Source organism: Musca vetustissima, unplaced genomic scaffold, assembly GCF_032173495.1.
Source record: "Musca vetustissima isolate MV318-11 ecotype Yass unplaced genomic scaffold, APGP_CSIRO_Mvet_v1 utg11893, whole genome shotgun sequence".
In the NCBI taxonomy this organism is placed as follows: Eukaryota; Metazoa; Arthropoda; class Insecta; order Diptera; family Muscidae; genus Musca; species Musca vetustissima.
In genome coordinates, this window is record NW_026880757.1 from 22,385 (window position 1) to 35,339 (window position 12,955).

General features: G+C 33.6%; 1 protein-coding gene across 1 annotated transcript in view; it reads right to left on the bottom strand.

Moving 5' to 3' along the window:
• Positions 1 to 8,736: 8,736 nt before the first annotated feature.
• Positions 8,737 to 12,955, bottom strand: part of LOC133326583 (bridge-like lipid transfer protein family member 1) — a 40,433-nt gene continuing 36,214 nt past the window's right edge. Inside the window, exons 30-32 of the mRNA XM_061535211.1 lie at positions 12,727 to 12,921; positions 12,532 to 12,662; positions 8,737 to 9,492 (exon numbers count right to left, since the gene is read on the bottom strand). Of these exons, the coding sequence (XP_061391195.1) occupies positions 8,743 to 9,492; positions 12,532 to 12,662; positions 12,727 to 12,921 (1,076 nt within the window). The 3' untranslated portion in view covers positions 8,737 to 8,742. The remainder of the gene's footprint in view (positions 9,493 to 12,531; positions 12,663 to 12,726; positions 12,922 to 12,955) is intronic.

A 12,955-nucleotide genomic window follows, 5' to 3' on the forward strand; every position in this document is an offset into this window, starting at 1 on the left:
CATTATATGAAAGAAGGTATCAATCGTTTCATTTTGTTGTTGCTTTCGCTGTGCCAAATCTGTAAGTATTTCAAAATTCGACCTCGACGATTGATACTGGCTGAGTAGGCTATGCTTCAGTTCTTGCCAATCATGGTGTTTGTGGGTCTTCTGAAACAGCCAGTACCAAGATTCCGCCGGACCTGTCACTATTAAGGGGAAATCCCTAATTATCTCACTCCATGGTATTTTGTACTGCCATTGAAAATATTCCAACCTGTAAACAAATTCCTCTACACCTAAGCCATTACTACTACCGTCGAAAAGCAACCCTAGTTTATTAATTTTAACGGTATTTAAGTCTCTTTTGTTCTCCAAAGGATTTATGGGAACCGTAGCTGATGGTGGTAGTTCTTCACCAATCCCGTTCCTTATAGTTACGGGTGGATTTCTGTCAGCATTCGCTGGTACGGACTCTGACAACCTTCCGGACTGATTACTCTGACCATTTACCAATTGTTCTATAGTTTTTGCTATACCACCCAAGGTTTTCTTAATTTCTTCCATTTCTGCCTGAACACTCTCTACTTTCTTTTCCAGATTCATTGGATTTTGTGCTGTAACTATTGGTCTTGATTCGTTGGTATTTGTATTTCCGTTTTGTAGCTGTCTCGATTGACTTCCTATTGGTCCGTGCAAGAAAACGGGGCCTAACGAATTCGAAGCTGCAGTTCCAGTAATAATCGTTTCAGACAAATCTCTAATCTGATCTCCATTAGTCGCAGTATTTGGCTCCTCCATATTGCTGTTTGTGGCGTCTTTCTTCCTCTTTTCTTTGAGGTAAGTACTTCTATTCAAGTCAAAAACTTCCGGTCTAATACGCTTTCTGTCCTTAGATTTTGACCTGGTTTCAACATTCATTACCTAGTATCCGGTGCAATATTCTCCAAGTTAATCTATTTTTTTTTTTTTTTATATGTCTAATATTCTATTTACTTATTATTATATTTTTATAAGCTGACTTTTTATCGCTGTAAGCTACTTTTCTAGATTTGTTATAATTTTTTTGTCTTTATTCGGAAGGTTGGCATGACGAATTGTGATGTATGCGGATGATTTTCGGCCTTAATTTTACTCAAATGAAATTTCAGTCAAATTTACAACAAATGCAATTTCACTATTATTAATTTATGTCGAAACGATCTACCCCAATGATCTTCCATTATGCGAGCAGATTTTTGGTTCGTCTCTCAGATACATCAGACCCCTAAACCATATCTAGAGCGGTTATCTTTCTGAACTAAACCAGTTTCTCAATAAATCATTAAGCTGAAACTATCGTAATCTAATCCGGAATACATAGTGCAAATAACTCCAACACGCATCCTTGAGTATGTCACTGATGTATCCGGTAGGTGAACTTAGTACATCATTTGATACTTCCGATATATCAACCCCTCTTTCCTCGAACATCGATTCTATTATATCGCAAGAACGGCTCCGAGGAAGATTAGATGAAATACTTTCCGTAGAAAACGATGTATTGGACTATTTAATTTTCCTATTGGTCTATTTCTTCGGTGTTTCGATCTCATACACTTATTCATACCGGTATATATACCGGGATTTCTTTTTAAATTGGGCGCCATACTGTTACGTGGCCTGTCATGCGACACTCGAGGGCTGCATCACCGAAGGTCCCCGACTAGCTCTATCTGATCCGGGGAGGGTCCCAACCCTAAACCTCCAGGCCCGAGGCCAGTAACGTATCATAAATGTATTCCACTATTACTAATATTTCCCAACACCATTTGCATTTGAGTTCAGGGACACCCTAATGTCCTCTCGCCGCCCACCCTTCCATGATCACTGAATAATTTTAATCCGTTAGTGACCCCACTTTCCGCGAACATCACATCACTCATCCATCTTACCTTCCTCCCTTCCTAACGCACTCTATTCCATAATATTATTGTTCTTTCTCATCGTACTTAATTTATTATTGTGATATTATTATTTCTTATACTTAAACTCTAACATAACCATCATAGGAATAACAACTAAACATATAAAGTGTGGTCTAGTTACACAAAGGATAAAAGAAAATAAACAAAAATTATCTTTTCGGACAATCTCCAATACAAATAATTATCTGTTTTTTATATAAAAATTAAAAATTGATAAAATTCACAAGTTTTTTTCTTATTGTTGAATTCGAACGGTCTTATGACCAAAACTCATTCGTCAAACAAAGAGGTATTCTGATTCCAATGTATATAGAGGTCTAACACAAAATCAGTCACCCGCAAAGGCTAAATACATTTGTCATAAAGCAAACTCGGCTAACTATTTCGTCGGTCCAACCTAATATCTCCTAAAAGAGCTCTTTAAAGTGACGATATCGGGTGGTCCAGGCACTGTTGCCTTTATCACAAAAAAATTAAATATCACCTTTGGGGATGTTATCCAATATTCGGACAAAAACACCTCGACTTGGATCAAAACACCACCCTGACAATGACTGAACTAATTTAATACTAGATAATAATACTTAATAAAAAAAATATACTATAATGAAGCCAAATACATAAAAAAAGGTATTACACAAAAAACATGAATGGACGCATTTCCTTAAACATATAACTTATTCCTATATACCTATATATTTCTTTTTTATGGTCAGGTAATATATATCTTTTATTATCTTTGGGGAGGGGTTTCTGTGTTGATCCCTCCGGGACACTATTCAACCAAATATCAATAGTTTCTGGCTGGTACGTTCTTTTTTTTTATAAATTCTCGCTTCGTTTCGGTTTTAAAGTACTGTGCCATACATCAATGTGTGGATCGTATCGTTAGACGACTTACGTGGAGTTCATTGGTCTCAGCTAAAAATGTTTTGGTGCCGAACTGCGCTAAGGTCGATATTATTCGCTTTGTTTTGCAATGTTATTAACATCGCACCACGGTAATACGGTTTCCTACCTTATTTTATATGCTCGATGTCCGAACTAAGTTAGTTTTCATCTTTGTCCATAGAGAGCAGGCATACATCATCTAGTGTCCAGCGAACTTGGCTTAGCCTATTTAGCCGAAAATGAATAATTTATTACAAATAACCCAGACTGATTTTAATTGATTCTGTCTATTACCTTATGCTTTGTTCGCTGGATGTTCCGATATAGATATTAAAATTTTCGTATCACCACTACAGCACAAAACCTAGTTTATTGGACAAATTTTTAATTCCATATTTTTCAGTTGACATTTTGCACTTTTCATTACCTCTTTAAAACCAACAATCTTATAAAAATCAACAATATCTCGTTAATATATTCCTTTTTTTATTTTTTTGTTAAATGCATTACTTTAATATATGCTTTCAAACTTTTCCAATTGAACTCCAAATTCTCACTGGATTCTAATCAGATTTACACTCCCTCTTATAACTTCTCGGACGGACATTTAAACCTTTCCAAGGACGGACATTTTAGAGAATATATTTGTATCTATTTCTATTTCATTTTTCATTTTTATTTTTTTATTATTTATTTGTCCTTTTCTAATAGCTCTTAATATAAACTTCTTTATTTTTCTAGTTTTAAGAGCACCGAACTTTTGTAAGTACCCTACTCAAGAGAACCGACCACTGTGCTTGTACTCTTGTGTCATTGATTTAAGTCGTTGGCAACGCTTACATTCTGTCAACTTACGAATGTGAAGGTGTAAACAAAACATCAGAAAAAAAACATTTGAGCATCGGAGGTGGTATACCTATTGCCATTTTTTTATTTTTTTAATTTATTATTTAATATTAATTAATTATGTTTTTATTTTTTTCCAGCCAGCACCATCCCATTGTGAACTTGGGCATAGATCACCATCATCTCATATATGGGAATAACTGATGGTGAAAGTTATTTTCATTATGCCAAGAGGTGCAATGGTGGATTATGCCTTCTTTCACAAGTGGAAGAATATTAATGGACATGTTCCAGCGATCATGTGTGCCTCCAATACCAACCCACTGATCTGATCAATGCCGTTGGCACGGATGCACAATCCCTTGCCAAATCACCATTTCTCTTCTTATGCTGGGCATGGCTAACCATACTGTGATTCTATGGTTACCCAGAGGCAGTGCCCAGGTTAAGAAGACGTACTCCCTAGTTCCCACTCCTATCCCGACTCTTGGAACTGGAGATAATCGTGGTTTTGGAGACCGCCACGTCGGATGAAGGGTCTCACCTTAAGGCCCTCCCACGTCAATTTTTTTTTTGCGTCCAGGACGGATACGGTGTATGCAAGGCCACCGCAACAATTTTTATGGAATTCGGCACAAAAATCTAAGGCGATTCAAAAGATACAAGCTTCAAGCGTGTAAAAAAAATCTCCAAAGGACGCGTGCAAAAAAATTCACTGGCTGTCCGATCACCGTATTCATTAAAACTGGTCCCGCTTCTCAAAGCTCAAAGGAAAACTCACCGGAAAGAAATGTTTTCTTCCAATGAAGAGATAATCGCCGAATCTGAGGCCTATATTGAAGCAAATGACAAATTTGAATACAGAAGTGGTAATTATGTTGAATAAAGAAAAACAAAAATATACAATAAAAATGTGTGTTTTATTTTAGGGTTGGACGGGAATTCATTATTTAATTTAGGTTTGTGCTTTAAAATTTTCCAAAAATATTAAATTTTTCAAAATAACATGATTTTTTGATAACGTCTTCAGTTATTGATACATCTAAAAACTACATTTCCCCTAACCAATACTGAAAATTCCATCCGAATAGCTCAATTCATTACAAAGTTATAGCCATTTGAAGTTGATCTTGTGTCAAAATATAGCGGCTACACGATTCTGTTTGCCTAATACCTCAAATGAGAAAAATGAAGAAAATGGCATATTCACAGAACAGAAAAATGCAGCAACGTTGCCAGATTGTTTGTTGCGTTTATGATGAATTTCGATGTATGTTGATAAATTCTGAGCATACTTTTAGGCGCATCATTCAAAAAGAAAAGCAAAGAAAAATGTAAATGTCATAGGGTTTTATTGTAGCGCCTAAAAGTATGCTCATAATTTACAAGCTAACATTAAAGCGCTGTGAAAGCGATCTGGTAACACACCTAGTTGTTTGCATTCTTTGGTTTTTGTGGACATGCGATTTCTTCATTTTTCCAATTTGTGATACCAGGCAAACAGAATCGTGTAGCCGCTATATTTTGAAACAGGGTCAATTTCAAATGGCTATAACATTGTAACGAATTGAGATATTCGGATGAAACTTTCACTATTGGTTAGGGGAAATTGTTTACTTTATTTGTGTACCGGAAAACAAGTATTTTCTCAGCCGAGAACTATGAAAATTGTGGTAATTTGAAAATTCGTCGAAATCGCTTTGAGTTGGTGATTTTAAGACAATTTTGATATTAGATTGTTGTTGAATGTTTGCAGTAATGGGAAATTAACTCATTTGGGGGAAAATAAGGACGAATGACGGAATATGTTGAGAACATGTTGTAGTACAAATTTAACAATTGTACATCATTCAAATCGGTACGATGTTATTGAAATTAAACAAAACTAAGATTTAAAAGACTGCGACAAATCTTTTCGTGATTTAGTTGGGCTTGAAACAAGTATTCATTAAAAAACCAAGGGCTATTTTGGGTCTTGAAAAAAAAATATTCATTAAAGAAGCCAAGGCTACTTGGGGTCTTAAAAACAAATTAAAAAAATATTCCTTAGACAAACCATGCCTATCCGGGCCTTTAAAAATAGCCTTTAAAAATCCACGCCTATTTTTGGGCATTGAAAAAAGTCTTTATAAATCCATGGCTATTTTGGGTATGGAAAAGATATTCTTTAACAAAATTTTTGGGTCTTGAAAAAATATTCTTTAAAAAACAATTTGGGTCTTGAAAAAATATTCCTTAAAATTTGTTTGGGGGTCTTAAAAAACTTCTTTAAAAAAACAACGTCTGTGTTGTGTCTTAAAAAATATAATCTAGAAAATTTTTGTAAGTTTAAAAAAAGTTCGGTAAAAAAATCATGCCTATCTTGTGTCTTGAAAACATGTTCTTTAGAAAATGTTTAGGGTCTTAAACAAATATTCTATAAAAAAGCCACGCCTGGGTCTTGAAACAATATTCTTTAAAAAATCCACGCATATTTCGGGCCTTGAAAAAATATTTTTTAAAAAATCCACGCATATTTCGGGCCTTGAAAAAATATTTTTTAAAAAATCCACGCATATTTCGGGCCTTGAAAAAATATTTTTTAAAAAATCCACGCATATTTCGGGCCTTGAAAAAATATTTTTTAAAAAATCCACGCATATTTCGGGCCTTGAAAAAATATTTTTTAAAAAATCCACGCATATTTCGGGCCTTGAAAAAATATTTTTAAAAAAATCCACGCATATTTCGCGCCTTGAAAAAATATTTTTTAAAAAATCCACGCATATTTCGGGCCTTGAAAAAAAATTATTTAAAAAATCCACGCCTCTTTTAGGCCTTAAAAAATATTCTTTAAAAAATCCACGCCTCTTTTAGGCCTTAAAAAAATATTCTTTAAAAAATCCACGCCTCTTTTAGGCCTTAAAAAATATTCTTTAAAAAATCCACGCCTCTTTTAGGCCTTAAAAAAATATTCTTTAAAAAATCCACGCCTCTTTTAGGCCTTAAAAAAATATTCTTTAAAAAATCCACGCCTCTTTTAGGCCTTAAAAAATATTCTTTAAAAAATCCACGCCTTGTATGGGCCTTGAAAAATTATTCTTAAAAATTTCTACGCCTTCTATGGGCTTTGAAAAAATATTCTTAAAAATGTCTACGCCTTCTATGGGCTTTGAAAAAATATTCTTTAAAAAATCCACGCCTTGTATGGGCCTTGAAAAATATTCTTAAAAATTTCTACGCCTTCTATGGGCTTTGAAAAAATATTCTTTAAAAAATCCACCCCTTGTATGGGCCTTGAAAAAATATTCTTTAAAAAATCCACGCCTTGTATGGGCCTTGAAAAAAATATTCATAAAAAAATCCACGCCTTGAAAAAATATTCTTTAAAAAATCCACGCCTACTTTGGGTCTTTGAAAAAAATATTCTTTAAAAAATCCATGCCTTATGTGACTCTTTATAAATATATTTTTTATTACTAGTAAATAAAAATATACATATTTAAATTTTTTTTATTTTATAATATTTTATTTATTTATGTTTATATTTTAATTATTTCCCATAATAATGTCTTGGTTGTATAATTTTTTTTAATAATTATAATAATAATAGTATTTTTATAATATTGTTTATATAATAATAATGTATTTGTGTTTTCTTTTTAATTTAAAATTAATATAATTTTATAAATTAAAATTTTGTTTTCGCTTCACTTTTCATTTTCTTCTCCCTTTCAGAAAACTTACAAAATAAAATAACAAAAAAAAGAAATGTTTAAGCAAAGTGTAAGAAGAGGAAATTAAGAGAGAGGGAGGGAGAAAAAGAACAAATTCAACAAAAAATAATCCAACTAAAAAGCAAAAAATTAATAAAAAAAAGAAAGGTGATAAATTTTTGGCTAATTAAATACTAAAAATGTTACAATTGTTTTGTTGTTGTTGTAGATTTTCTTTAAATGAATTTTAAAATATTTGTTTTATAAATGTGATGAAGGATGTTGATGATTTTTTTTTTGTCTACGTTATTTTTTTAATACTTCGAGTATTATTTTTTTTTTGTATATAGATTTAGGTTGTTGACAATATATTTATATAGGTATGTATGTATGTACGTAAGTAAAAAATGGCGTCTGCAAATACACAATACATCACGTTTTGCTGTTAGTTTGTTTCTTTCTTTCGGCTGGCAATCTAGAAGCTTTATTTCGATTAGGTCCGTTTTTAAAATATAGAAATTAATTAAATTTATATAAAGACGGGATGTAGGGGGACCTATCATGTTACCGGGTCTCTATGTTTCTAACTTCATGTTTGATCTGCCATAATCAATAATATAAAAGAGCCCTGAATAATATAAAAGAGCCAACCTTAGGGAAAAGAAAAAAAAATCACCTTGGGCGAATGTGTGGTCAGCACACGGCACTACATCCGCAGGAGAGTAAATTAATACAGCCATTGGCCAGGGGCGGGGTCGAATATGGCAAATATTTTGTTCTGTTCAACAGCAGAAGTTCCCACTTTTGCAGATTTCGAAAATATCATATCGAAATCACGGACCTAACTTATTCCTATTATCAATTCAAATATTTTCTCTACCCTTGAACGATGTCCACACTAAATTTCAATATTAATATTGGCTATACAAAAATCGCAACTAATATTTTTTTGTTGTTTTAAAACTTATGCAAAAATTTGGTTAACGATAATAGCTATTAGAAATATATTGTATATAGGTATATTTATATATAGAAATATATAGATAAAGATAGAGAGAGATAAGTCAGGACTATGATTATATATTGCCATAAGAGTTGTTGTTGTTGTTCATGATCAGATATTATAATTATTGTGTATGAAAGTTCACTATCTCTTTATATTGTGTATTGGGTGTATGTATATATTTCCACTACCACATTTATATATGTATATAGATAACTATCATTGTGGTTTATATATATATTTATCGGTTATTGGGGTTTTTGCGAGATTTTGAAGCTACACATAAATGTTTTGTTTGGTATGTATCTGTGGATTCTGAGTGAATTGGCCAAGCCTTAATTGTTTCGTGTTTTTTACTTTTCTAATTAGAATTTTTATTATTTTTTACATTTTGCTCCTGTTTGTTTTCCCTAATCATATTCAATAATTGCATCATCATTAAGGCCTGTACCTTATCCAAAGGATCCATAAAACCCCGTTGCAACCATTTGGGTATTGTGGTGCGGGCATGACTGAAACCCAATTTATTGAGTATATAATCAATGCCGTAGGGTTCAATGGATTTGCCAGCCCAATAGAGGATGCGTACAGTGGGTTCCAAATGCCAGGTCTGACATTCGAAATGGCGCCAATCACGGAAGAAGGATTCCAAATCCGTATCAGCATCTGCTCGGTTACCCGATGACGATGATGTTGCCGTACCACCGCCACCAGCAGCAGTAGCAGTGCCACTTGTTCCAGCTGTAGCACCACTCGCCGCCGTGTTGGTATTAATGTTAGTAGCTTGTTTTGTTGTGTTTGTGTTATTTGAGTCTTTGGTATCGTTGTTCAAATTATGATTACTATTTGCCAAATGCTGTGCGGCAGCCGCAGCAGCATTTGCCATAGCCGAGGCTGATGAAGATGTTTGTTGTTGCTGCTGATTTACATCCAAATTACTTGAGCTGGCATTACGAGATGATAGAGTATTTGATGCGGATGAATTATTAGAGGATGTAGATGCTAAATGCTGTTGTTCCTTTAGAATTTCTTCGGTAACATAGGGTTTCAGCTGATGTTTTAGATTCTGCGAGAGATTGGGTGAGGCAGCACGGGCTGATTGGGCACCAACCTGAAAGGGAAAAGAAACACAAAAAAATTTATATTTATATAAAAAAATGGTAGGCGTAAAATTTCGAATGAATATATTTTCAAGACCCAAAATAGGCGTGACTTTTTTAAGAATATTTTCTCAAGGCTAATATCAGGCGTGGATTTTTAAAAGAATATTTTTTCAAGGCTAATATCAGGCGTGGATTTTTAAAAGAATATTTTTTCAAGGCTAATATCAGGCTTGGATTTTTAAAAGAATATTTTTTCAAGGACCCTCATAAGGCGTGGATTTTTTAAAGAAAAAATTTTTAAGGACCCTCATAAGGCGTGGACTTTTTAAAGAAGATTTTTAAGGACCCTCACAAGGCGTGGACTTTTTAAAGAAGACTTTTTAAGGGCCCTCATAAGGCGTGGATTTTTTAAAGAATATTTTTTAAGGACCCTCATTAGGCGTGGATTTTTTAAAGAATATTTTTTAAGGACCCTCATAAGGCTTGGTTTCTTTAAAGAATATTTTTTAAGTGCCCTCATAAGGCGTGGATTTTTTAAAGAATATTTTTTAAGGGCCCTCATAGGGAGTGGATTTTTTAAAGAATATTTTTTAAGGGCCCTCATAAGGCGTGGATTTTTTAAAGAATATTTTTTAAGGGCCCTCATAAGGCGTGGATTTTTTAAAGAATATTTTTAAGGGCCCTCACAAGGCGTGGATTTTTTAAAGAATATTTTTAAGGGCCCTCACAAGGCGTGGATTTTTTAAAGAATATTTTTAAGGGCCCTCACAAGGCGTGGATTTTTTAAAGAATATTTTTAAGGGCCCTCACAAGGCGTGGATTTTTTAAAGAATATTTTTAAGGGCCCTCACAAGGCGTGGATTTTTTAAAGAATATTTTTAAGGGCCCTCACAAGGCGTGGATTTTTTAAAGAATATTTTTAAGGGCCCTCACAAGGCGTGGATTTTTTAAAGAATATTTTTAAGGGCCCTCACAAGGCGTGGATTTTTTAAAGAATATTTTTAAGGGCCCTCACAAGGCGTGGATTTTTTAAAGAATATTTTTAAGGGCCCTCACAAGGCGTGGATTTTTTAAAGAATATTTTTAAGGGCCCTCACAAGGCGTGGATTTTTTAAAGAATATTTTTAAGGGCCCTCACAAGGCGTGGATTTTTTTATTTTTAAAGAATATTTTTTAAAGAATATTTTTTCACAAGGCGTGGATTTTTTAAAGAATATTTTTAAGGGCCCTCACAAGGCGTGGATTTTTTAAAGAATATTTTTAAGGGCCCTCACAAGGCGTGGATTTTTTAAAGAATATTTTTAAGGGCCCTCACAAGGCGTGGATTTTTTAAAGAATATTTTTAAGGGCCCTCACAAGGCGTGGATTTTTTAAAGAATATTTTTAAGGGCCCTCACAAGGCGTGGATTTTTTAAAGAATATTTTTAAGGGCCCTCACAAGGCGTGGATTTTTTAAAGAATATTTTTAAGGGCCCTCACAAGGCGTGGATTTTTTAAAGAATATTTTTAAGGGCCCTCACAAGGCGTGGATTTTTTAAAGAATATTTTTAAGGGCCCTCACAAGGCGTGGATTTTTTAAAGAATATTTTTAAGGGCCCTCACAAGGCGTGGATTTTTTAAAGAATATTTTTAAGGGCCCTCACAAGGCGTGGATTTTTTAAAGAATATTTTTAAGGGCCCTCACAAGGCGTGGATTTTTTAAAGAATATTTTTAAGGGCCCTCACAAGGCGTGGATTTTTTAAAGAATATTTTTAAGGGCCCTCACAAGGCGTGGATTTTTTAAAGAATATTTTTAAGGGCCCTCACAAGGCGTGGATTTTTTAAAGAATATTTTTTTCACAAGGCGTGGATTTTTTAAAGAATATTTTTAAGGGCCCTCACGTGGATTTTTTAAAGAATATTTTTAAGGCGAGGGCCCTCACAAGGCGTGGATTTTTTAAAGAATATTTTTAAGGGCCCTCACAAGGCGTGGATTTTTTAAAGAATATTTTTAAGGGCCCTCACAAGGCGTGGATTTTTTAAAGAATATTTTTAAGGGCCCTCACAAGGCGTGGATTTTTTAAAGAATATTTTTAAGGGCCTACCATAAGGCGTGGATTTTTTAAAGAATATTTTTAAGGGCCCTCACAAGGCGTGGATTTTTTAAAGAATATTTTTAAGGGCCCTCACAAGGCGTGGATTTTTTAAAGAATATTTTTAAGGGCCCTCACAAGGCGTGGATTTTTTAAAGAATATTTTTAAGGGCCCTCATAAGGCGTGGATTTTTTAAAAAATATTTTTAAGGGCCCTCACAAGGCGTGGATTTTTTAAAGAATATTTTTAAGGGCCCTCACAAGGCGTGGATTTTTTAAAGAATATTTTTAAGGGCCCTCACAAGGCGTGGATTTTTTAAAGAATATTTTTAAATACCCAAAAGAAGGCCTTAACTTTTTAAAGACTATTTTCAAATACCCAAAAGAAGGCCTTAACTTTTTAAAGACTATTTTCAAATACCCAAAAAGGGCTTACATTTCTAAATACTATTTTGAAATACCCAAATAGAGGGCTTACATTTCTAAAGACTATTTTGAAATACCCAAAAAGAGGGCTTACATTTCTAAAGACTATTTTGAAATACCCAAAAAGAGGGCTTACATTTCTAAAGACTACTTTGAAATACCCAAAAAGAGGGCTAAAATTTTAAAATAATATATTTCAAGATTTTTTTAAAGACTCAAGACAAGACGTGGATTTTTTAGAGAATATTTTTTCAAGGCGTGGATTTCCTAGAGAATATTTTTTCAAGGCGTGGATTTCCTAGAGAATATTTCCTAAAGAAGGAAATAAGATTGGATTTTAAAGAGTATTTTCCAAGGCAGAAAATAAGATTGGATTTTAAAGAATATTTACCAAGGCAGAAAATAAGATTGGATTTTTAAAGAATACTTTTCCAGGGAACAACACAAGTCGACGATTTTTAAATAATATATTTCCAGGAACCAAAATATGAGTGGTTTTTTAAGGTTAATTTTTGTTTGGACCACCACATTTGCAGATTCACACTTACCACTTTTTCCTTTTCCTTAACATAGGACGTAATTAAATCATGCAAAAAGAAGAAGGCATCAGCATCCACGGTAACGAAAATGTGGTCATCAAATTCTGTTGTGAAACTGCAGATAACCTCAGGTTTAATATCTGAAAAGGAAGAAGAAACAATGAACCCTATGTCATTAAAAGTAATTTATGATTAGGAAATTACCTGATGGCTGGGGTGTTGATGGGCCCTGTTTATGTTCCGTTCTAAAATGTAAATGTAAACTCGGTAAGGCAAAGATGACTTCTCGGTCTTGAGATTTGGTCGAACTGGCTGTACTGGAGGCAGCCGATCTGGCACGTTCTATTGAGTTAGAAGCAATTTCACGATCGTATTCCAAAATGGGGAAACGATCAACGGCTGCAAGAAATAAAAAAAATATATTTTTTAATTG